Source organism: Ochotona princeps, chromosome 1 (genome assembly GCF_030435755.1).
Source record: "Ochotona princeps isolate mOchPri1 chromosome 1, mOchPri1.hap1, whole genome shotgun sequence".
Taxonomy (NCBI): Eukaryota; Metazoa; Chordata; class Mammalia; order Lagomorpha; family Ochotonidae; genus Ochotona; species Ochotona princeps.
This window is the reverse complement of record NC_080832.1, coordinates 53,657,755-53,684,141: the sequence shown is the minus strand read 5'-3', so window position 1 is coordinate 53,684,141 and position 26,387 is coordinate 53,657,755. Positions and strand designations below refer to the sequence as shown.

The following is a 26,387-nucleotide window of genomic DNA, read 5'->3' as shown; positions in this document are numbered from 1 at the left end:
CTTAGGTGTTGGCCATGATGGGCTAATCTAGTGAATAACCCTGGTTTTATTGTGTAGTTGCAACCTGATGGAGATGAAAGGTTTGATTTGTCAAGGTAGAGTTTTAAATGTATCTAGTGAAAGTTCATATTTTTTAAATCCTAGTACATAAATTAAAAAAAGTTTATCTCTTTGTAATAGTATTTGTTCTGTAATTTAAGTCAACTAATTTTTCTAAAATAAAACTACCACTTTAAAAATTACTTTTTTGTTTTAAAGTCAGAGAGAGGGAGAGAGGGGAGCAGGTAAGGGAAGAGAGGAGGAGAGAGGGAGAGACAGAGGTAGAGAGAAACAGAGAGATAGAGAAAAGAGAGAATATCTTCCATGTGTTGGTTTACTCCTCAGATGTCTGCAATAGCTGGGACTGGCCCAGGCGGAGACTAGCAGCCCAGAATGCTATCTGGGCCTCCTAAGTGGGTGGCAGCTGTGCAAGACTGTGCTACGACCTCCTGCTTCCAGGGTGTGCATTGGTAGGAAGCTGGAGTTAGAAATGTAGCCACACTTGAACCCAAGCACTCTGGTAAAAGATGCAGGTATACCAAGTAACATCCTAATTGCTTCACCAAATGCCTGCCCTATCTATCAAATATGTAGAGCATCAAAAAAGTTCCAGATTTACAGCATAGTTTGAGAAAAACATAGAACGTTTATTTCTGAAGATTGTAAAGATGTCACATATAGGGTTTATTTTTAAAAGATTTCATTTATTTAAAAAGCTGAGTTATAGGGAGAGAGAAACATACACACACATATACATGGCGAGAGAGATCTAACAATACACACAGAGATCTAACAGACACACACACACACACACACACGAGATCTTCCATCTGCTGGTTTACTCCCCTAATTGCCTGGATGGCCAGTGCTGGGCAAAACTGAAGCCAGAAACCAGGAGTTTCTTCTGGGTCTCCCATATGGATGCAGGGACCGAGTGCTTGTGCCATCTTCTGTTGCTTTTCCAGGCAATTAACTGTAAGCTGGATTGGAAGTGGAGCAACTGGGACGTGAACCAGCACCCATATGGGATGCTCGTGTTGCAGGCAGCAGCTTTACTTGCAATACCACCATGCTGGTCTCTCTCTCTTTTTTTAAAGATTTATTTTATTTTTATTGGAAAGTCAGATATACAGAGAGGAAGATGAGCTGATCTGAGCTGATCTGAGGCAAGGAGCCAGGAACCTCTTCCAGGTTTCCCATGCAGGTGCAGGGTCCCAAGGCTTTGGGCCATCCTTGACTGCTTTCCAGGCCACAAGCAGGGAGCTGGATGGGAAGTGGGACTGCCGGGATTAGAACTGGCGCCCATATGGGATCCTGGCACATTCAAGGCGAGGACGTTAGCCAGTAGGCCAATGCGCTGGGCCCAATGCTGGTCTCTTAAAAGTGAATACTGATGTACCAGTTTTGGGAGAAAGGAAAAATTTGAACTGTTAGGTTTACCAGTGATGAGAGAACTCTACTGAGTTCTCAATTCTGGTGAGTGGGAGTTGGACGTTAGCCAGTAGGCCAACGCGCCGGGCCCAATGTTGGTCTCTTAAAAGTGAATACTAATGTACCAGTTTTGGGAGAAAGGAAAAATTTGAACTGTTAGGTTTACCAGTGATGAGAGAACTCTACTGAGTTCTCAATTCTGGTGAGTGGGAGTTACGATTTTATAAATTTTGTTGTTTTTAATGCCAATGCTTAAACATTCATTATGATGGGTTTTCCTTGTTCTCCACCATTGTTTTCCAAAAATCCTTGCTAAAACTTGAACAGTAATGTTAAATTCATCTTTTTCACAAAATGCCAGGTTATCAATCAATGAGGAAAAATTGGTGGTGGAGCTCTAAGATGCTTTCACCTGCTCATATGGCCACATTTTAAGAAACATTTAAAGAAGTTGGGAACTGGTGACCTTAGCATGCAAACCACCAGCTGTGAGAAATTAGCATTTGTGGACACTACCTTTGTTACCAAATAAAACTTAGAACCTGGTTAGTCTGACACATTTAATGTATGCATAATTGTTATTGTGCTGGGAGGTAATTAGGCATAAATGGCAAGTAGTTCATGGAAATCACTATAATTAGAGTTACTTTGACACAGCCAAATCAAGCATTTCTGGAGTCAGAGAGGGAGGGAGAGATTGAGTGCAGAGCTACTCTGAAATGTTTCCATCAGTCAAGGGCATGCATCCAGCTAGGGCTCTCCATTTCTCAGGAGGATACTTTGTAGCCTAAGAGACCCAGGGTTTAGGGGCCACAGGACTTCTCATTTTTCTGTTGTTCCCCACCAAATATTTTTGTTTTTCTCTAATGAGAAATCATTATTTCCATGTTTCTTTTAGATCTTGCGATCTGGTATTTGGGTACTTCCAATTCATTCTCCCAGTGCATATATATTATATAATATAACTTTCTCTCTCTCTCTCTCTCTCTCTATATATATATATACTCTCATATGTATATGCATATACACACACATACATGTATACATCTATAAATATTATATATATGTGTATATATGTACATTTACAACATTATATATGCTAGGTGGAAAAGAGCCAGTCTCCCCTACATATGGGATCTGGATGCATTTCTTGTTCTGGCTCCAGCATGGGTAGGCCAGAAGCAGGATTCCCACAGTGTTTGGGTCTTGGGAGCCTCAGGCAGCCTACTTGTTTGATCCCTTCAGTTATTGATTCTAGAATTTTCCAGAGAGATCTCCAGGCAGTTTGCTACCTTTTCTGTTTCTCTCGTCTCTCCCCTAACTAGGCCAGCATTTACTCCCTCTGTTCATCTTCTTTGCATTGCCATTTCTTGTGGATACAGTGGTGTGTGATTCAGGTAAAACTTCCCTTATCTCTGAAACTTTCTTCTTCAGAGAATCATAAGAAACATTAAGAATAAAGTGAACAATGTCTCATCACCACAGTTTATTAAAGATCAGAAATCTTTTAAAAATGAGTATTTCTTATGTTAAAAACAGAAGCAAAGTATTGTGTTCTAACCCAGTGAAGGCATACCTGTGAGGAAGTGAGGTTGAAGATCAAACTACATTGCTTTGGTACAGCCAAACTGAGCATTTCTGGAGTTAGGGAGGGAAGAAAGGAGAGATTAGAGCTACTCTGTACGCAATGAGTCACTAAAAAAATCTTAAATCTGAGAAACAAAATGTAATCAGCTCAAATCAGATTCCAGAAAAATTAATCAATGTACTCCATTCTATCTTAAGCTTTGTCTTGGTTCCAAAGGATGAAATGATGCCATCAATGTTGATGAGAATGTTTTTAACAAATCTCTGAAAATGTGTTTATTTCTATAATTTTCAGGATTGACGTTTTTATTTGTTATCCTCAGTCAGAACTGGTTACTTTGGTTCTGACAGTGATATTACGAAGAAGCATGCGTACCATGGGATCCTTGTTGGGGTTCTAGTCAGGTCATTAGATCAGGGATTGGCAGACATCTTCTGAGAGGGCTAGGTCAGCAATCTGGTTAGCTGGACTGCATGGGTCAGCTTTTCCTGTCACAGGTATGAGAGAAGATACTAATGATGGGAGTTATCCTCTTAGACACTCAGTGGTTCAAGATTGAGTGGTTGCATTAGTCATGCATCTGGGAGATGGGGAAATTGCAGACAGGGGAAGGAGCACCTGGTGAGCCAGGAAGCAGAAATGGGAGGGACAGTTTATCTTTTATGACCAAGCCTATTGTGAAAATCACCCTCTGATACCCAAGAGGCCTCCCTCCAGGCCCACTTCCCAGTCATCACAACTGAATTAACCCTCCAACCTCCCTAGTGATGTTAATTTATGAAGGTCGATATGATTTGTGAAGCCAGACTGTTCAGATAGCAGCATGGACCATACAAACTCTGTCCCAGATCTTCAGTTCCACCATTGTAGTCAAAGCAATGCTAGCAACATATAAATGTATTTCAAAAAATATTTGTTTATAGAAATAGGTGACAGACTGGATTTGGTTCATGATGGCCATAATTTGCTTTTTGAAGGTGATTGCTACCTGGTAGATTGGAGGACTGGTAGACAGTAGATCACCATGTTCTAGGTTCTTCTTAAACTGCATTCAGGCGGGCCTGGAGTGCTAGCCTAGTGCCTAAAGCCCTCGCCTTGCTTACCTGGGATCTCATGAGGATGCCAGTTCATGTCCCAGCTGCCTCACTTCCCTTCCAGCTCCCTGCTTGTGGCCTGGGAAAGCAGTAGAGGATGGCCCAAAGCCTTGGCACACTGTACCTGCGTGGGAGACTTGGAAGAAGCTCCTGGTTTCTGGCTTTGTATCAGCTCAGCACCGACTGTTGTGGCCACTTGGGGAGTGAACTAGCAGATGAAAGATCTTTCTCTCTGTCTCTCCTTCACTCTGTAAATCTGACTTTCCAATAAAAAAATACATCTTACAAAATACTGGACTCAGTCTAATTTTCCAGTGTAGTATCCTATTATCTGCCATGTATCTTTTCCTCTAGTCAGTGTGCAAGTATGTAGGCAAACAGACAAGAGGAACAAAATACCAAGTCCAGAGCATGCATGGGAACTTGATAGGTGATTTATTTCACATTGAAAAATGCTACTGAAAGATGTAGATAGCCAGAGAAATTGCTTGGCAAGAAGTTATTTATGGGGTGGGAAAACAAAGACCTCTGATACAGTGATTAAGATGCTGCTTGGGATATGAGTGAGCTTGAGTTTGAATCCTAATTTCACTTCTGATTTCAAGTTCAGGTTCAAGTTCTTGGAACCCTGACATTCAGTTTGGAGACCCAGATTGAGTTTCAGCTATTGTACTTTGACCTTGCCCAGCCTGGGTATTGCAGGCATCTGGAGAATGAATCAGTGGGTGGAAGATCTCTCTCTCTCTCTCTCTGTCTTCCTCTTCCAATATAAATTTTAAAGATATCAGAATTAGCCTAGCCTTATGTTTTATAATGTATTGTATTTTTTTCTAGGTAGCATGCTCATTTCATGTATTTGGGAAATAATTTGAGCCATGTGTCCACATGTCTAAGAAAAATTAATACATCTCCAGAGGGAGCACTGTGTTCTACTTTTCCTAGCTGGGAAAAACACATGAGTTCTATTTTTATGCAAAAGTTCATTATACCTAGTTAGAAAGTATATCTCTTATTTATCAGAGGACATGGAATTGTGAAATATAAATCCAATTGAGCAAAAATAGAGCTAGTCCTCATTAAGTGTTATGCTCCATGCTTGGAGCCAAGGATATGAGTGTGAATAACGTTAATGGTTTCCAATTTCAGTGATCTCTTCTTTAGTGGGAAAAAAAATAGTCAAAGTTGCTTGCTACTCAGTGAATTAAGTAAATAATAATAATAAAAAAAACCTGGGCGGGTATAAAATGTGTCAGTGGGTGCATTACAGAACCTTCCCATAATAAAGCGGTGTTGGGGTGGAGATGGCAGCAGTAGTTGGTCCTGGCCATTTGCACAGGCTGACCTGGATTGAGCTCAGAAGACCTACACTGAGTGTTGGGTACCTGACTTGTGCCTGGCCCATCTCTGGATGTTGTAGGCATTTCAGGAGTGAACTAGCAAATGGAATGTCTTTGTCTTTGTCTCATTGTTTTTTAAGTGAGAATACGTAAATAAAAAATACAAATGACATTACTAGTGATTTATTCTTTCTTTTTAAGTTTTATTTATTTGAAAGATAGAGTTATATGTAGAGAGTGTGAGACAGAGAGAGGTCCTTCCATATGCTGATTCACTCTCCAGATGGCTGCAGCAGTTAGGGCTAGGTTGGATGAAAGCAAAGGTTTAGGAGCTTCATCTGGGTGTTCCATGTAGGAGCAGGGATGCAAGTACTTGGGACATATTTTGCTGCTTTCCAGACCGTTAGCATGGAGATGGATGGGAAGTGGAACAAACAGGACATGGTCTGGCACTCATATGGCATGCCACCATTGCAGGTGGCTGCTTAACTCGTTATGCTACAATGCCAACTCCTGGTGATTTATTATTGAAGGACAAGATTCCAAATGTGGGTGCATATATAAAAATTAATAACAATATAAAACTCATGATGATTATCTGATGCAAATATACACTTATTTAGATTTATATCTCTGTTCCTGGAAAGAATTGATATGACTATCATTATGTTTAAAATATTTACAGTTTTTAAAGAGCTTTTACGTGTTTTTAAAAGATTTTTTATTGGAAAAGCAGATCCACAGAGAGAAGGATAAATAGAAACATTTTCCATCTGCTCGTACACTCCCCAAGTGGCCATAATAGCTGGAACTAAGCCGATCCAAAGCCAGAAGCCATGAGCTTCTTCTGGGTCTGCCATGCAGGTGCAATGTGCCAAGGCTTTGGGCCATCCTCTACTGCTTTCCTAGGCCACAAGCAGGGAGCTGGAAGGGAAGTGGGGCAGCTGGGACATGAACTGGCAACCCTATGGGATCCCAGGCATGCAAGGTGAGGATTTAGCCACTGAGCTGTTGCGCTGGGTCTTAAAATACTTACAAATTCTAAAAAACAATTAAAAATGTATTCAGGTTACTTTTGTATTTGTCTTTTTTTTTTCTTTAAAAAATTTATTTGGAACGTAGAGTTACAGATAGATAGGAAGGGCTAGAGAGAGAGAGAGAGAGAGAGAGAGAGAGAGAGAGAGATCTTGGCCACAGTGACCAGACTTTGGCCAATTAGAAGCCAGGATCCAGGAGCTTTTCTTGGATTTCCCACATATGTGCAAGGATCTAAGCACTTGGACCATCTTGTACTGCGCTTCCATGTGCATTAGCAGGGAGCTGGATTGGAAGTGGAGCAGAAATGGTCAAGAAAGCAGTTCCCTGATGGGATGGTTACATCACAGGTGGCAGCTCTACTTGCCATACCGTAATTCTGATGCCTCACATTTGTCTTATAATTAGAATAAAATACTATTTTGGGCATATAGAAAAGGCTTTGCCATTTTAAATTTGTCCTATTTTGAATTGGTCATGTAATAGTGTTAGCATTGTATAAATAATTTTTGATATTTTTCCTGTAGTAATAGACTATTAATCAAATAAAAAGTAGAGAATATTATAAAATGTAAATAATGCACTCAAGATTAACATTTAATTAAAATTCACTTTTGAAACACTTCTTGGAATTATTCTGTAAGCTTCCTATTTAGGCAGAAGTCTATCATTGAAATAAAAGCTATTTTTAAAAATAAAATTGAGCATTCAGGATTACATTTGAAGAGAGACAAAAATAGTCTTAAATTGTCAAGATGTTCAGCAGTAGAAGCTTGTATGAAAATGGAATCAACCCTAATGACAGTTCTCATTTCAGGATATGGGTTTGGTGGAGGGAAGTTCAGCACGTAGGGGAGAACAAACAGGAAAACTTTTTGTAGGCTACAGAGATGCAGTCACCCTGGGAAGTGTCTTAGCAGAAGGGTCCTCATGGGACTTGCTCTGAAGAGCTGTTGTCTTGCATCCACTGGCAACAGGAGGTTTGATGTGGGGAAGCAATGGGAAGGCAGGCAGCAGGTAGGTAGCAAGGCTGAGGCTTTGGGTACAAGAGAGTGGGAAGACTGCCTGTGATGAAGGCCAGCTATTGTTGGGTCAGAGCTGGTTGGGAAACACCCCTGACATGATAGATCTTGATTTGTGTTCCAGTGTGTTTCATCTTTCTTGGGAAGTCACCTGTCAGTTCCTCTTGTTTTGAATTGTTTTATTTCCATGTGTCTGGGTATGTTTCTACAAAATTGACTTCAGCTTGCAAATCAGTGCGCTTTCCCCCACTGCCTTCCCGGCTACACTTGTTTCTTTCTTTCTTTCTTTTTTTTTTTTAAGATTTATTTTTTTTTATTGCAAAGTCAGATATACAGAGAGGAGGAGACAGAGAGGAAGATCTTCCATCTGACGATTCACTCCCCAAGTGACTGCAATGGCCGGTGCTACGCCGATTCAAAGCCAGGAGCCAGGAACTTCCTCCAGGTCTCCCATGCAGTGCAGGGTGCCAAGGCTTTGGGTCGTACTCGACTGCTTTCCCAGGTCACAGGCAGGGAGCTGGGGCTTCTGGGATTAGAACCGACACCCACAGGGGATCCCGGCGTGTTCAAGACGAGGATTTTAGCCACTAGGCCACTGCGCCAGGCCCTAGCTGCACTTCTTGACATCTCCCTGGGAAGGTGGCCTTGTAAGGGAATGTTCTCTTTGAGTCATACAGAATTTTTCAGAAAAATAATACATTTACCTTCCACGGGTTTTTGAAGTTGCATAAGCTGATTTTTGCCTTATTCCAAATGGATTTTTTTTTTATTGAGTGAAAACACCTTACTCCAAATCAAGAGAACTATAAAAAGCATAGAATAATTTTTTTCCTGTGTTGCCAGCTCCTGTGGAAGCAAGCAATTACTAGGCCCTGAATGCATATTTCAGGCCCCACTGCCATGGCCATATAGAGTTTCTCCAGGGACAGGTAGAAAGTGTAGCTTCAGGTCTGCAGGTCACCATTGCCTCACTGTGTCACAATAAAGCTCCCTGAGTTTCTCCCACCCCCATTTATTTTTCTTTTCTGTTTTTCTTTAAATATATATATTTTTAAAGATTTATTCACTTTCATTAGAAAGGCAGATCCACAGAGAGAAGGAGATACAGAGGAGAAAGATTTCCATTCGCTGGTTCATTCCCCAAGTGACTGCAGTTTCTGGAGCTGAGCCGATTTGAAGCTAGGAGCTATGAGCTTGTTTGGAGTCTCCCACATGGGTGCAGAGTCCCAAGGCTTTGGGATGGAAACTGAAGCATCTGGGACACAAACCAGCACCCATATGGGGTTCTAGTGTGTGCATGGCAGGGATTTAGCTACTGGGCCATTGCACTGGGCCCCTGGCCCCATTTCTACCTGACCACTAGTTGGGCTTTTTAGAGGAAAAAATACTGGTGGTTGTGGTGGGTGTCCATGCCCATGATTTCCTCCCATTCAACCTATTGTCCACATTGGGTCAAGAATGATTTTTTTTTAATTAAAAAAAATTTTTTAAAGCCTCTTATTTGAATAGCAGTGTTTGAGATGGGGGTGGGAAGGGTGGGGAGACCGAGAGAGAGAAAGATGTATCTGCTGATACATTCCCTAATTTGCTGCAGTCAAATGCTGGATGAGGCTGAAGCCAAGACCCTGAAACTCCATTCAGGTCTCTGTGTGGTTGGCAGGAGCTCAAGCACTTGGGCCACTGCTTTCCCAGGCACTTGAGTATGGAGCTAAATTAGAAGTGAAGCAGCTGCAGCTGGGACTAGAACTGGCACTCAAATGCATCACAGGTGATGGTTTAACTCACTGTGCCACAGCACCAACCCCCAGAGTAGTATTTGTGGTATATACATCTGATCACATCATTCTCTGCTAGAGGCCTTCAGTGCCTTCTGGATAAAGTGCAAGTTGGGTAGCATGTTTTTCAAGGTCTTCGAGAGCCTCCTGGGTCATTGCTCTCTGTAGGTATTAGAAACATCAGCTGTGACGAGCTGCTTGGAGATCACTGGACTGGAGCCTTCCGTTGCCTTTAGGTCTTTGATGAAGCTGGCCCCTTTTCTTTCCCACTATTCATGCTGGCTTCCTGGGTAAAAACTGTCTTTGGTTTCTTGGTCTTCCGTACCCATACAACCCAGTTCACTGCTTGGTGCAAAGTAGATGTTCAGTGCTAAATATGCATTGAATGAGTGGAAAATGAATGACTAACTCACCTATCACTGAAGATGTACAAGATAATGCTGTGCTGACTCTGAAGGCAGTTGTAGCTGTGGACCCATCCATATGTCAGTGTGAGAGGGCAGGGTCTCAGAAAGTTCCTAGAGCCATGCGTCTCTGACCATTTCTGAGATGAACTAACCGATTACATTGTCTGGAAGGCCAGTTAAATTTCTCAAAGATGGAACCGCAGGATAGTTCACAGGGAGGGAACCACTTGCTTTTGATGAACTCCACATCCATTTGAGAATTACACTTGTGCTTCGGACATTTCTCAGAAATTGTGGTGCATTGTGGTTGGCCAAGCCTATGGAGTCTCTTCATCTAGGCCAGAATCAGAAAATCAGGAGTGAATGTAGGATTTTGCTGGAGAAGCTACTCCTGTCACCTGTCTCCCAGGGGCTCAGAGAAGCTTTTGTAGATGTTGCTTGCTTGAATATTTGAGGCATTAACAAGTCTTTATCTTCAAATTCTGCTGTAATCAGATTGAGCTGTTTCTTATGTTAACTGTGCTAGAATTTTAAGCCCCTCCTCTGCCACCTCTCCTGGTTATTTAGATACTTTAAATGGGCTTAATTATGCAAGTAAACTGAGTGAATTGATGTACTTTGGGTGATAAGGGTTCCTCTGCAAATCAGCACAAGGCGTTAAGAAAACCATTTTCACTTAGAGAACATTTATCAGTGCTAACATATAGTTCAGTTTTTTAATTTTAAAGATCTCCTTGGAACTTTAAGTGATCTACTTTTATCAAAAAGTGGTCCATGTTGAGAATGATATAATGCCAGTTTTTAAAAGATGTAATTATGCTCAACATTCCAGCTGGAATCATTGTCTGTGATCGTTTTGGGAGATAATAATGCAGTGGTGGGGGGAGTGGGGAGAAACAGGAAAAGTAGTATTCCTGCATTTTAAACAAATTGAAAACAACACTCTTCATTTTAACAGCATCATCTTTATTATCTAATTGTCCTAATGGAAATTGTGCCAGAGAAGCAGGTGTATAGTAATCCTGAAAGGCAGAGGACAGGCTATGTTAATTTATGAATTTGATGAGAACCACCATGGGTCATTTTAGAATGCTGGAATATTAATATCACAGAGAAGAAAGGAGAAAGTTAAAATCACTCAGTCAAAATATTTAGAATGATGGATAACAAATGTTCTAGTTCTAGCTCAATGAAAAGAAAGGAATAGTTTCGATCATTTTGAAAGCAAGTGTCTATAATGCAACTATACAGACACTTTTGAATAATTTTAGATTTAGCTAATAGTAATGTAATTTTAATATTATAATATTAATATTACATTGTTAATATTATGACCTTCACATTTTTCCTGATTTTTAAATGTTTTAATTTGAAAACATAATGGTTAACATTGACCACATTTTTTCTGTCTCCCAAATGTATTTTTTCTTGGATTATTTCTAGATCAGTTGCAACATTTTAACCCCTAATCTCTAAATACATCATGTGTAACTATAAATCATTACATTCAAGATAATTAGTGCTCATTTATTCATATTATTAAAACTAGGGTGGTGGACTTTTGGCCTAGTGATTAAGACCTCAGTGAAGATGCCTGTATCTCATACTTCTTTTTTTTTTTTAAGATACTTTACTAGAAACAGTGGTCTTACCCAATTTCCCCTAGCCCTCTATCCTTCCCACACCGATCAACTATGTAAACACCATAAGAAAATAATAATAATAATGACAAGGAAATCCCCCACCAAAAAAGATTTCTTCACTTGGATATCAGAGTTACAGGGAGGGAGGGAAGGAGAGAGGGAGAGAGAAATATCTCAAGATCTTTTATATCTGATTCTCTCCTCAAATGGCCACAATGGCAGGGGTTAGGCAGACCAAAACTAGGAACCTGGAGCCTCACTGGGGTCTTCCACATGGTAGTTGTAGGGAGCAATGTCTTGGGCCATCTTCTACTTTCCCTGGCATATTATAGCTGGGAACTGGATGAGAAATGGAACAACCTGGACTTGAACTGACGCCCATATAGGATGCCAGCACAAACAGTGGCTTAACACGATGTCCCACAGTGTTGCCCCCCTGCATCACATATTAGAGTGCCTGGGTTGGATGACTGCCTTCCAGAACCAGCTTCCTCCATCTACATGGGGAGCCTCTGTTGAGTTCCCAGCTCTTGATTTCTGACTGGCCAGGCACAGCTCTGGTGGATGAAGGCTCTCTCTGTCTCCCTGCTTCTCAAGTAAGGAAACAATTAGGGGCCAGTGTTGTGGTGCTGCAGCTTAAGATTCTGTCTGCAACACAAGTATTGCATGTTGAAGTTTCAGTCTGCATCCCAGCTGCTCCACCTCTGATCCAGCGCAATAATAATACACCTGGGAAAGCAGCAGAAGATGGCCCAAGTTCTTGGACCCCTGGGCACCCACATGGGATGTCCAGGTAAAGTCCCTGGATTCTGGTTTCAGGCTGGCGCAGTCCCAGCTGTTACAGCCATTTAAACAGTTAGCCAACAGGTGAAGATCTCTTTCTGTCTCTTTCTCTTTCTCTCTGTAACTCTTCTTTTCAAATAAATAAAATAAATCTTTAAAATGTTAATAATTTAAAAGTGTCTTACAATATGATTGCTAGAACTAGCAAATACAATTTAGGATGCCCAGATAAATGTGATTTTCAAATAAATAGCAAAATTAAAAAAAAAATGCATTGTGTCATGCAATATTTGAGACCTACACATACTAAAAGACATTATTTGATGCTAATCTGAAATTCAAATTATTCAAATATTCTGTATTGTATCTGTTACCCAAAAAAGTGTGTGTGTATGTGAGAGGGAGAGAGAGAGAGAAAGAAGAACTAGGATCCACATTTTGCATTTGATTTTGTCTTATAAGATTAGAATGCAATAATTATTAGTTATCTACTTTTAGAAAAACCATGTTCTAAGATTCTTTATATGGCAAATGGGTTTTATATGTGTAATATTTAAACCTAAATGCTATTTTTAAAAACAAAATTTTAAAGATTTATTTATTTTTATTGGCAAGCTAGATTTACAGAGGAGAGACAGAGAGGAAAGATCTTCTGTCTGATGATTCACTCCCAAAGTAGCCACAACAGCTAGGGCTGAGCCAATCCAAATCCAGGAGCCAGGAGCTTCCTTCCAGGTCTCCCACACAGGTGCAGGATCCCAAGGCTTTAGACCATCCTCTGCTGCCTTCCCAGGACACAAACACAGAGAGCTGGATGGGAAATGGAGGAGTTGGGATTAGAACTTTAATCCATGAGGCATGCAAGGTGAGAACTTTATTTATTTATTTATTTATTTTAAAGATTTATTTACTTTTATCGGAAAGGCGGATATACAGGGAGGAGGAGAGACAGAGAGGAAGATCTTCTGTCTGATGGTTCACTCCCCAAATGACCGCAATGGCTGGAGCTGAGCCAATCCAAAGCCAGGAGCCAGGAGCCAGGAGTTTCTTCTGGGTCTCCCACTTGGGTGCAGGGTCCCAAGGCTTTGGGCTGTCCTCGACTGCTTTCCCAAGCCACAAGCAGGGAGCTGGGTCAGAAGCAGAGTCGCCGGGATTATAACTGGTGACCACATGGGATCCCGGCACATGCAAGGCGAGGACTTTAACCACTATGCTATCGCGCCAGGCCCAAGGGGAGAACTTTAGCCACTAGACTACCGTGCCAGGCCCAAAAACAAATTTTGATTTTTTTTTATATGAGAGGCAGAGAAAGAGAAAGGGAAACATTTTCCATCTACTGATTCACTTCCCAAAAGCTTGTAACAGCCAAAGCCAGGAGCAAGAAGTCAATTTGGGGCTCCCATATGGTGACAGGGACCCAAGGACTTGAGTATCACCTCCCAGGAAGATGGAATTGGAATTGGAGATAGGGGTCTGGTGTGATGGCCTAGCGGCTAAAGTCCTCACCTTGAGCCTTGACCACGCCAGGATTCCATATGGGTGCCAGACTAGATTATTGCCGTCTTGTGGGACTGAGCTCTTGCTTACACAGGCTGGGTTGGTAACTGTGAGAATCAGTTATAAAGCAAGTTTGGCTTCCTCACTTTTCTTCTGCTTCCTATTTTGCTGTGTGACTCTTTTGCTTATACCTGCTTGTTATTCAAACATGAGGCCCTCATTGGAGGAATTTCAGATCAGTGCTCATATCCAGATGTTTGCCAAATTATTTGCTGCCTTGTACTTTCATGGACTGTGGTCATTACAATGCTTTAATCTAGAGGATTTCTGTAATATGGTGGTTATCATGTTCACCTCACACAATTCTCTAATTTGTAATTTAATGCATGAATTCATTTAATGCATGTGTGTGTGTGTTTACTATGTATTTATATATTTATCCTCCCATCACTAACCTCCTGTAAGCTCCATGAAAGCAGGAACTGTTTGTTCACTAATGTGTACTGGTTACTCTATTTAACCTATGTAATCGCAAACACACACAAAATTTATTAGGGATAAACCCCCTTTTCCTTGCTGAAGTGGCATATTTTGGTGTGTATTCCACTACCATTCATTATTTACTGGTGTGTTGTTTTATGAGTGCTAAGTGCTTAAGTCTATATGTCTGCCATGAGGAGGTCCTTTCTAAATTTTTTAAAGATCTATTTATTTATTTGTTTTGAAAGTCAGAGTTAGCGAGAGAGAGACACTGGTGGACCTGGGGGAAGAGGGAGAGAAAGAGATCTTCCATCCCTTGGTTTATTCTGTAGATGGCTACAGTGGCCAAAACTGGGCCCGAACAAGCCGTAGCTTCATCCTGGGTGGCAGGGGCTCAAACACTTGGGACAATCTTCTGCTGCTTTTTGCAGGCCATTTACTGAGAGCTGGGTCGGAAGTGGAACAGCTGGGACAGGAACTGATCCCCACGTGGGATCCTGGCACCACAGGCAGCAGCTTTATAAGCTATGGCACAATGCTGGTCTAGAGCTTGAACTTCAACAGGAAACTTAAAATATGACAGTGTTTGGAATTGAGGGCTGTGTTCTGTGTGGTCTGTTGGCTATACACAGTGGATGAGAAAGGTTCCCTGTTGGCATGGAATTCCTAAATTGTATGCTGGTCTGAGAAGCTTCCGTGGAGTACAATACCTGTCTGCAGGGGAGAGGTAGGCAATAGGAGTGGGTGTACATGACCTTCCAATATCTGATGTCTACTTCATTCTCTTGTTGTCTGCCCATGTTCTCCTGAGCATCCCTCCATCCTTGCTGGTAGTCCTCATCAGAGCGCCTTTCTCCCAGCCACTGTTGGCTCTGCCTTTCCATCCTTCAGATGCCACTCCTTTGCCAATGCTCCATGTTACATAAGGTTGTTAAAGTCTGTCATCAGCTGAAATTTTATTTATTTATTGTTGTGCTATGGTTTAGGGGTCCTCAAATGCAAGCACTAGCTATTCTTCTCTAAAGTGCCATTTTGTTAAGATTGATTTATTTTTATTTGAAAGACAGATTTACAGAGATAGAAGAGACAGAGAGAGAGATCTTCCATTCACTGGTTCACTTCCCCAGATGCCTGCAACGGCCAGAGCTGAGCCAATCCAAAGCCAGGAGGCAGGAGCCAGGAGCTTCTTTTGGGTCTCCCACATGGGTGCAGGGACCTAAGGTTTCCCAGGCCATAAGCAGGGAGCTGGATGGGAAATTGAGCAGCAGGGACTCGAACCTGCACCCATATGGGATACTGGCATTTCAGGCAGAAGATTAGCCTGATGTACTACTGCTTTAGCGTCTTATGAAAGGGCCATTTAAAAAAAGTTTTGTTTATTTGAAAGAGAGTAAAAATGAGTCTTCCATCTACTGGGTCACTCCCAAATGGCTACAACAGCCACGGCTGGGCCAAACTGAATCCAGAACACAGGAATTCTGTTCAGATCTCCCACACCAATGTCAGGAGCCCAAGGACCTGGGCCATCTACTGCTTTTCTAGGTGTATTAGCAAGGAGTTAGATCAATAATGGAACAGCTAGAACTCAGACCAGTGCTTATATGGGGATGCTCCTGCTGCAGATAACAGCTTAACTCATTGTGCCACAGCAACAGCCCCTGAAATATTCCCAAACCTTTATCAACTCACAGAAGTATGTGAATTCCCACAAAGCCTATTTCTTATTAGGTGAGATATACTTTATTCTACACTTAGAAAAAAAAGCACTCTGTCTGGTAGAGCACCCTCCATCAGACTTTTTGGTATAATATAGGAATATTCCAATGTGTCTTTTTAATGGACTCAAGAGGGTTTTCCACTAGGAACTGTTCAGGTTATATTTACTTTATAGTCTAACGGACAATGCCAGATTGAGTCAAAAGACATCGCAACAACTGATACTCAGTAGTTGATGAGCTTGCCTCTTGTCCTGCCTCTTTGACAATACTCTGTCCTCCCAGACTTCTAGATATTTGTTGTGGCAGTGTTTCACTGTAATTTGAAGCCACGTGTCTTTTACTATGAATGAAATTAAGAGTTGTTTCAAAGTGTAAGCTAGTTGCATTTATTTTTCTTACTGACTTTTCTAAAGCTGCTTGTTTATTGAGGAAGCAAGTTCTTGTTTATAATACTTGACGCATTCCCCTCTCATCTGTTGTTGACTCTTTTACCTTTCTTACATGCTTTTCCAAACTGAAAAATTTTAATTTCATTGTTTTACATGTATCTCTACTTGATGGGTTATGACTGTATGGCTTGCCTGTAAGATCTTAAACTTTAAGACTGTAGAAATGAATAGGAAGATATTTATTAAAAATGTTGATGAAGACTACAAAAGAAGGAGTGATTCCTGAGAAGGGGTGTGTATGTGTGTGTGACAGGGTGAAATCTAACAGTTGCTACAAGAGCGGAGAGGAAGAGGAGGAAGGGAGGAAAGGAAGAGTTCAGATGTGGGATTTCATATGGGAGTTGCAATTTCATTCCTTCTGCTTTCTTTTTGTGAAGAAGTAAGGGGACACCTGGTGAATTCATGGGAAAGAGTATGCAGCTTGAGGAGAGCTGAGAAGCTTGCAGAGAACCACTGCAGACACAGTTAACTAACCAGGGCAAGTGCAGTACAGACAGTGTGGAGGGGTGCGTGAGAGAATTGCCTCCACGGACTGTGAGACTTTTCCCATCAATCTGCAGCTATCTGGGTGATGGTCTTAGGAGGACAGATATCCTAGCATGAGGATTTTTGTTTCATTTATTTTTTTTAGCTATCCTGCCATCATTTATTTATGATCTTATTTATAATCTTCTAACATTGTGGCTACAGTACACTTAATTCTTCGAAATTTATTGAGGTTTCCTTAATGCCTTGACAAATGCACTGTGTTGGAAGATGTGCCACGTATTTTTAAGTGTGTTATTGATTGGTTGGTTAGAAACTTTGAAGTAAAACCCGTTGAGCTTACTGACAGTGTGGTCAGATCGTTGAGGGGTGTGTACCACAAAGTGTGTGCTCCTTCATTTCTCATGGTCCACAAGACTGGGCGTTAACAAGTATCAGTGAGCACGCGGAGTTTGCCATCTTCCAAGTGACTGAGTGTGCCTTGTAGGCAGTGAGTGGGCCGCTCCCCCTGGCTGTGGCCTGCACCCTGGAGATAAGGGAACAGCTCGTTGGCAAGTTGATGTGGCTTATCCAGGGCCCCCTATCTAATAAGTAGCAGACCGAGGATTTGCACCTGAATGTTTTGGATTCTGCCCCAGTCCTCTTCTGCCATTCCGTTAATGCTGAGCACATTCTAAATGGCAGCATCGTTGTATGTTTTATCAAAAACCCACTAGAAAAAGTATCATTTTCCTACTTTATAAATTCTTTCCTGAAACCTCATTTCCAGGTCATGTGACCTCCGGATCCAGCTCTATGCAAACTACTCACTTAGTCACAAATGTGTGTGTGTTTTAATTTTATTTTTATTTGAAAGATAGATTTACAGAGGGAAGGGGAGAGAGAGTAACTTCCATCTACTGGTTCACTCCCCAATTGGCCACAATAGCCAGTGTGAAGCTTAGCCAATCTAAAGCTAGGAGCCAGGAGCTTCTTCCAGGTCTCCCATGCAGGTGCAGGGATCCAAGACCTTGGGCCATCCTCTGCCACCTTCCCAAGCCATAAACAGGGAGCTGAATTGAAAGTGGAGCAGCCAGGACACAAACCAGTGCCCATGTGGGATACCGACGCTCAAAGGTGGAAGAATTACTAGTTGAGCCATTGCACTGGCTCTGTGATATATGTCATTTTGATTCAGGGATGCTTTGATTCTTAAACACTTAAAATTCTCCAGGACTAATAAATTTGTTTTGTCTCGAAAAAGAATTAAAACAAAACAGAGAATCAACAAATTCCTTAGGTTAAACTAGGACAAATCTTGTAACCGATCATTAGAAAAATGTATTCATTTTACACTGTTGTGGGGTATGAGCGATATCACGCCAGGCATGTCTAAGGTTTATTAAGGAGTCTTTATTAACCAAGCTTGGTAATAACAGAGCCCACTAGAAATAGCAAATCACAACTCCATATGACAATCCAATCAATCACAATCCAATCAATCGTAACCCCAAGAGGAATAAATGGTCATTACCCTCAAGTCCATCCATTAAACTGAAGACCTATGTCCCAGCTTCCCCAACAATATAAGTTATCCTAAGAGACATGCAACGAATAACCTGGACACACTTAACAAAGCTGCAGACATTCACCTTTCCCTGGCTTCTCTGCCCACATTCCACTACTGCTAGGCCTCACCCCTCCTGGAACTCCCGACAGCACACAAACCAGAAATACAAAGCATCTTAACATTGCTTTCTTCATTGTCCCACCTAAACAGTAAACAGAGGGTGAGGAATACAGATACACACAGGAGCCATGCTAAGAGGATACCTTGTCCTGGGACAGGCCAAGAGTTTGGTGCCAGAGCAACGAGGGTGCACATGACAAAGAGAGCAAGCCCCTCCCTATCATGAACCTTTAAGGGGGCTAGTGAGTGGAGTTGCTACACAACAATGCTATACTGCTCCCTCTCAGCTGATAGGTGAGAATCACAGGTGGGCAGGAGGGAACACCTAGGTGGTGGGGAGGAGCAGTTGAGGGTTTCTCCTTAAGGATGGAATTAACATTCCATTGCTGTTAGGCCCCACCTTCAGGAACTCTTTTGAGAGCACATATTTAGAAATATAAAGAACATTAACATCTTCACAGACTCGCCCAAGCCTTGAATAGAAGGCGTGGGACACAGCCACATTCCATTTGCCCACTGTCAAGGGTGCTGGGTATCACTGGCTGCATCCCATAACAACAGTTTTTAATCTGAGTCTAGTGTTCAGTGTATGTCTTTATGTAGGCAGGAGACAATGCAAGCAGGTATTTCATATAAAGGTTAAATCAAGCCCTTACCTAGAGAGGCATGGCCAAGTCTAAGGCAGCAGGCAGAGGGGAGCCTGATGAGGGGTGAGAAGGGGGGCAGGTGCTGTGGCCTGAGGATGGGGCACCTGATTACCCTAGGGGTATGCAGCGCTGCCGTTGAAATCCCTAGCTGAAGGGAACCAGAGAAAAAGATCAGATCCATCTTTATCCCCTCTTCCCTGTCTTCTGTGAAGAGCATGCCAGCCAGTGAGGTCAGCCTCCCGAGGTTCAGGAACCAAACTGAAATGGTTTCTTGTGGGGAGGAGAGTACTTGGAGAATGACCAGCACTGATAAGTCATGCAAGGATCATGTCCATGGTCAGTGTCACAGTTACCTGTTGTTTCTAAGACATATAATAACTTACAGGAAATTAGAGCATGGGAACAGGAATTGTAATGAAACTGAAGTGAAAATATACATTAGGAGCATGCAAATGATGTGGGTTCCTGTGTGACAGTCATCTTGAAGCAAACCGTGTGAGCCTGCCTCTCGTTGAAATCGTAATTAATAAAAAATTTAAGAGGCCAATGTCTCATGTACCAGTTAAGGTCATTCACTTCCAAAATCGCAGTGCCTGGTTCCAGCTTGTTTGTTATGCCAGTATTCTGCTGTTTTTGAGAAGGAAACAGAGAGAGAGCGAGAGGGATCTTCCTTTTGCTGGTTCACTCCCCAAATGGCTGCAATGACCAGAGCTGAGCCAATTCAAAGCCAGGAATCGGGAGCTTTTTTTCCCATGTCTCCCATGTGGGTGCAGGAGCCCGAGAACTTGGGCTATCTTCCACTGCTTTTCCAGGCCACATGCAGGGAGCTGAATTGGCAGAGGACCAGCTGGGACACAAACTGGAGTCTGTATGGCATGCTGGTGCAGCAGGCAGAGGATTAGTCTTATATACCACTGTCCCGGCCCAGTTTATCTATCTATCTATCCATCTATCTATCTATCTATCTAATCTATCTATCTTATCTATCTATCTATCTATCTATCTATCTATCTATCTATCTATCTATCTATCGGCACTGGTTTGTGTCCCAGTGGCTGTATCTCCTTCTCTCTGTAAATCTGCCTTCCAATAAAAATAAATAAACCTTTAAAAAAATTTATCTGAGAGGCATAGAGGTACAGACAGACATATACAGAGATCTTCCACCCTCTTATTCACTCCTCAAGTGCCTGTCGCACCAGTGCTGGGCTCAGCCAAAGCCAGGAGCCTAGGATCAGTGTGAGTATTTTCTGAGTGGTGGGAACCCATGTGTTTGAGCCATCACTGCTGCCTCCCAGGCCTCACATTAACAAGCTGGATTGGGAAGTGAAGCCGGGACGCAAACCTACACACTCTGATATGAAATGTGAATGTCCCAAGTAGTGTCTTCACTGTTGTGTCCAAACCTGCCACTTAATGCAAAAATGTGTTACAAAAAGTTATGGATTTCAGTCACATTCCTAGTTACTTAATATAGAATGTTCCTTGGTTTGTTTTTTTTTTTTTAAACTCCTACTGCCCTCCATACCTGTCTTTATTTCTTCCAATGGAAAAATGACAGATTTGAGCACCAGTATATGAGGTCACACAAGATTTTCCAGATACTTCTGATGACTTCTTTTTAATTTATTATTTAAAATATATATTTTAATTTTCATTTTTTATGATATAGTTTCATAGACTCAGGGATTTATCCCTTTTCCCTTCATGATGTCTTCTTAAGGTCACCAAGCTTGCAGTTACATGTGTCTCTGGATCTTCCCCTTTTTCTATGCTGCTGTTGTGCTGGGTTCCACTGCGAAGCTTCTGGTTCTTTTCCTTTGTTTTGTGAAGGCCTTCTGCATTTTTATTCATTTCCTCATTTCCTTTACTTATTGTTTGTTTCAGTTGTTAAGTCCTCATCTTGCATGTTAGCGTTTTCCATCCCAGCTGATCTGGAATCCATTTTCCTGCCACAGCTTTTAATATTTCTTTTTACAAGAAATATTTTCTTCTTTCAAGTTTTGTAAATAAATGTCATGCAGTCGTGGCCATCAAAGTAGAGAAAATTTCTGCTCTGGACACTGATTATTAGATTTCATGGCAGTTTTCTCATGTGAAGCTGTTCTAAGATTAAGAGCACAACACACCTGGCCCTGCCTGACCCTCCTGGGCCCAGCCTGAGCTCAGCCCTGTGCTCATGAGGGGATGGGGGTGCAAGCTTGTGGGGAGCCTGGGGGATGCTGCTGGCAGGAGCATGGGGAGATGTGGGGCTTTGTGTCCAGGCAGGTGGAGTGAGCCTGGAAATTTCCCCATGTGCGGGGTCCATGGATTGATCAGGGAAGGGGGTAAGGAGATGTGTGAGAGGGAAGACTGCTGAGGGAGTATGTTGCAGGTGAGGAATGACTTCTGAGGGACTCCCATTGACAAGCCACTATATTTGCAGGTAAGTGAGGGGACTGAGAGTGAAATATTTGGAGGGTGGAAGCCATAGGACTTCTGTGGGTCAAACAGATGCAACAGTCCACATAGGAGATTTCAGCTGGGTTGGTTAGTGTGGATCACAGCCGACTACCACTCATGGATGCATACTGAAGCTTGATTCGAGCACCTGCCAGTGAGAATCTGAACAGGGGACGGATGGGTAATGTTAGGCTGGGCCATGACACTAACCAGCACTCGAGAACCAGGTCCGGGGACAGATTCTATGGGGGATATGTGCACCCATCCCTGTGGAACAGCAATTTGTGCTGGTTTGCTTAAGAGCTGGGGGTGGTGACAGGCTGAGCTAGGCATAACCATGGAACTCTCCATGTTGAAACCTGGTTGTTGTTGGGCTGCAACATCCACCAGCTCATACAAAGGTTGGGATGGAGGCAACAGACTATGCCGGGTAAGGGCATACTACCCACCAGCACATGTAAGATCTGGGTTCAGGAATGGGACTGGTAGGAGAACTTGGAAAACTCCCCCAGTGGGCCATAGCTCCTGCTGGTGAACATGTGATTCAGACCTGGTGTTGGTCAGGCTGCGCAAGGTAGCTGCACTTTTTGGCAAGTGTGTGCGCTAGTTCTGGAGAGGGACAAGCCAGGCAGGGCCAGACTAACCTTAACTATGGCATGTGCAGGAGCCAGGCTGGAATGCGTGTCAGGCTGGGCTAGGCTATCACATCTACGGGTTTGCATGAGCCAGAGCTGGGAGCAGTCTATGGCAGGGCTAGACAACCAACAAGAGTTGGATTGGGGTTGGGCTGGGACAGGCCATACTGCAGCATCCGATGGCAAGGACCAAGATGGGGAGATGGACTGTGTTGAGCTGGGTCAGGACAGCTGCTGGCACATGCAGGATCTGTGGCTGGGAACAGGCCTGGCTGGAGAGCTAAGGTGGTACCCCTCCCTGGGTTGTGGTTCCCACTGGTGAGTGCAAGAACCAAAATAGGGGCAACAGTATGGGCTGGTCATAACTGCAGTATCCCTTGGCATGGGCATGGATGGACCCCGGGGTTTGCCAAACTTGGCTAGACTCCAGCACCCACTGAGAGCTGGGCTAAGTCTTGGGCCAGGGTGGGTGTAGGAAGGGCTGGGCTAAGTCTTGGCACCGGCTGAACCAAGTGAGAGCTGTGTCAGAGCATGGGCCAGGTGTGACTGTGTTGTAAGAACTGGAACACGTGTGGACCCATTGGGCAAGGTCACTATTCCTGCCAGGACAAGAGGTGGACTGAGTCTAGGCTAGAGACCCACCTGTGTGTATGAGATCTGCCACTGGGAAAAGGCCTGATAGAGGAACTTTGTCAGGATGCAGTCCCTGCAAGTGAACGCGAGAACCAAGGCTGGTAACAGCCCAGCCCAGACGAGGCCAGGTTACCGTGCCCGCCAGTATACATGGTGGGTCAGGTCTGGGAGCAGGTCAGGCTGGGCCAGTTCGTAGCACCCGTTGGCATATCTGAGAACCAGGACAGGGTACAGGACAGGACAGGTCAGGCCGCAATACCATCCAATCCACATTAGGGCCGGGACTGGGACTGGCTGGGCTGGGCTGGGCGGCTGCACCCATCAGCATGAGCTGAAGCTCGGGGCAGACCAGGCTGGACCAGGCTACAGCACCCCACCAGCTAATGCTGAAGTGAGGTGGGCCTTGGCAGACTGGGCCACAGAACCCACCAGCAAACATGAGACTCAGGGTAGAGGGGTCAGGGGGTTGCAAGCCCAGTAGGGGGGCTTTTGGGGGCTCTCCTGTTTGGCCACTGCTCCCATTGGTGAGCATGTGTATTGGAACCGGGGCAGACCAGATCAGGCAGAGCTGTAACACCTGTTGGCTTGCAGGTGAGCTGGGTTGGGGGAGAGCCAGGCTGGGGGTGAGCCTAGTGTGAAAATTGGGAAACTAGGCTGCAGTTCCTGCTGTTGAATGTGAGGGCTGAGTGTGTGCCAGGCAGGATTGGGCTCATCCACAGCATCTATTGGTTTATGTAACATACAGGATTGGAGATAGAACTGATCTAGCAATTACAGCTGCCAGAGTGTGTGTGTAGGCTGACATGGATGGCATATTTAGCCAGACCTGTACTAGCAAACACATACAAGAGTTAGGTCTGGGATTGCCTCAGAAGAGTTTTCCTTGGGGATCCCCTCAACTGAACTGTTGGACTCAGAACTCCAACCATGGGAGAATCACAGGATCTGTGGATTGACCGTGGAGTGCATGTGTCAGAACTGAACCTCCTTAGTGGCTAAGATGAAGCAGTGGAAAGCATGCCCAGATGCACATGGAGGATGTTGCTGTCCACTGGGGCCTGCAGAACATCTGGTACCATAGCAGAGGATGGAGGACAGAACAAATTGCTCAACTTCCCCAGCCAAGCATTGACAGCAAATATCTGGACAAAGGGAGACTTGGGGTGGGCTGTGTCAGCAGATGGAACTTGGAAGGATCTTCTAATCTTTGGATCAGTGAGTTCGACAGCATTTCGGAATTGTCAAAACCACTCAAGCAGAACTCTTGGAGCAGGTCCACATTGGAGACCCTGGGATAGCATTGGTGGCTGCTCCCTATCTGTGGTTACTGGGGCGATAGGGAAGCTAGGTGTGGCTTCTCCCCTAATTTCTCCCCGTCTCCCAGATACAGGAGGAAGAGGGGGAAGATTTGGAAACAGTATTTTCACCAACTCTCCCCTAATCCTTGACCCTTCGCACCCTGGTCAACTATGTAAACATCATCAAAAAAAAAAAAAAAGCAACACTCTTTCTGACAAGTTGAAAACATAATAACCAGTGTGCATTAATGATTCATGCAAAAAGAAAAAAAATTAAGAGGCTTTAGTAGGAGCAAAAATTTACTTGCAGTTGAGATTTAAGAATATCTGGAGTATGTTAACATGCAAGAGGCTGTTCAGGTGGAATACTCATTTCTTTAGCCTGGCCTACGTTGTGAAGATATCTACAAGCTGCATGGTTGCACCAGGGATTGCATTTAATAGAGAAACTCAAGAGGAACAAGTAGGCAGGTTATGATTCAAAATCCAAAGCACTATGGACTAGATCCTGAAATCTAGCTTTTGAGAATGTTCCCTGCTAAATGATTGGCCATGTTGGTCAATACTGAGTCATGTAACCTTTGCTTTTCATCTGCTTTTTTCTTTTCCTCGTTCACACTGTTCTGACTTACCTTGGTTTTTGCGTAGGGGCCTGGGAAGTGCAGCCAAGGTTGAAGGTCACTCATAAAGGGAATCCCATCTGAGATGGTTATTCAGGCTGATGATCCTATCAGGTGAAGGGCAGTTGTGTTTTGTTTCCTGTCTGGAGCCCTGTAATCCAGTTCCTGGGGTGTTTTCCTGGACCTTCTGTGCACTGTAATCGCCAAGTAGTCGTCCACTTTTCCAGAGTTCACTTCCGGCCCAGAAACCCTCTGTGGTTCCTGGAGCCCTAGTTTTCCTCCATGTGGGAGGGTTTTTGAGAACCTACATATTTGAAATGTCAGTTTTTTTCACTGTCACATTTGATGGATGGATGGAGTAGATAAATTAGATTGAAAATCATTTGAGTGGCAGAGACCCACAGTGACTTGAGCCATGATATCTTCCTCTCAGGATTTGCGTTAGCAAGAGGCTGGCATCAGGAGTCAGAGCTTGATATTGACCCCAAACACTCTGATATTGAATGTAGATGCCTTAACCTGCACCCTAACTGCTGGGTCTCATAACTCATCCTTATTAATTGGTCTTAGTAAAGTTCAGTGATATTAAATTTATTCACAATGCTCTGCAACCGTCAGCACCATCTGTCATCCACCTTGTGAGTGGACATCCTGTGCCAATTAAATACCCCTCCCCATTTTCCTGTGCCACCAGTTTCTGTCTGCTGTTTTTCCTACTCTGTGTCTCTATGGTTTCTAACCACTCTGAGTACCCCATGTGAGTGGAATTGTACCATGCATATCTTTTTGTAACTGGCTGATTTCACCTATACGTCTTTCAAGTTCCTGCATGTAGCAGGTGTCAGAATTGTCTTTCTTCTTACAACAATGTACTTTTCTGGCTTCGTGGCTTTTGATATCCAGCTTTTTCTTACTTATATGTGTAACGGCTCCTTCTTGGTCCTATGATATAGCGTTAGGAACACTTTGTATGTGATTTTAATTATGTGCATGGTAGAGATTTATGATCTGTTCTTGATTTGCAGCTTTTTTCGAGGAGCAAACCTCCAAGGGGCCTATATGTTTACGGAGATGTTGGTAAGTGTGTTAAAGCACGTTTTGGGTGGGCCATGCAGAAAGCTTTCTAACCTCACTCAGGGATAAGGTGCCTGCCTGTCCATCCCTTCATCCTCCTCCAACAGGGGGATGGGAAACAGGAGGAGGCAGAGGAGCTTAGGGGGAGAGACCAGGTGCCAGGAGGGCAGCTGTCTTCAGCTTTCGCCTTCTCAGGAATCAGTAGGGCTACTGAATAAGCTGAGGTTTGTTAGCAGGTTAGCGTGCAAATGTTGTTTAATGTGCAAAGTGAGTTGATCTCAAGGGACCAAATCCTCCAGAGATAATTAATAGGTAAATCAGGAGCTCAGAGCCAGTGCTCTCTGACTCTGTTTAATATTTTCTAAAAAAAAAAAAAAGTTGTGGGGGGGAGGTAACTTTTTATTTCCACTCATATTCTACTTACAGCCAAAGCTCTTAGATGAATAACTTGTTCATAAATTTTTTTGAGCTTAGTTGCTAGTAGATACTTAAAAAAAAAGATTTGTTTTATTTTTATTGGAAAAGCAGATTTACAGAGAGAAGGAGAGACACAGAGAGAAAAATCTTCTATCCATTTGTTCCCTC

The 26,387-nt window shown here is 43.2% G+C and overlaps 1 protein-coding gene across 2 annotated transcripts in view; it reads left to right on the top strand.

Moving 5' to 3' along the window:
• The window catches only part of AFG1L (AFG1 like ATPase), a 187,153-nt gene that overhangs the window by 23,457 nt on the left and 137,309 nt on the right, over positions 1 to 26,387 (top strand). The window contains exon 3 of one of the 2 annotated variants that reach the window (XM_004580338.4): positions 25,754 to 25,805. The exons of the other annotated variant lie outside the window; for it this stretch is intronic. Within the exon in view, the coding sequence (XP_004580395.2) occupies positions 25,754 to 25,805 (52 nt within the window). The remainder of the gene's footprint in view (positions 1 to 25,753; positions 25,806 to 26,387) is intronic. 2 annotated transcript variants of the gene reach the window in all.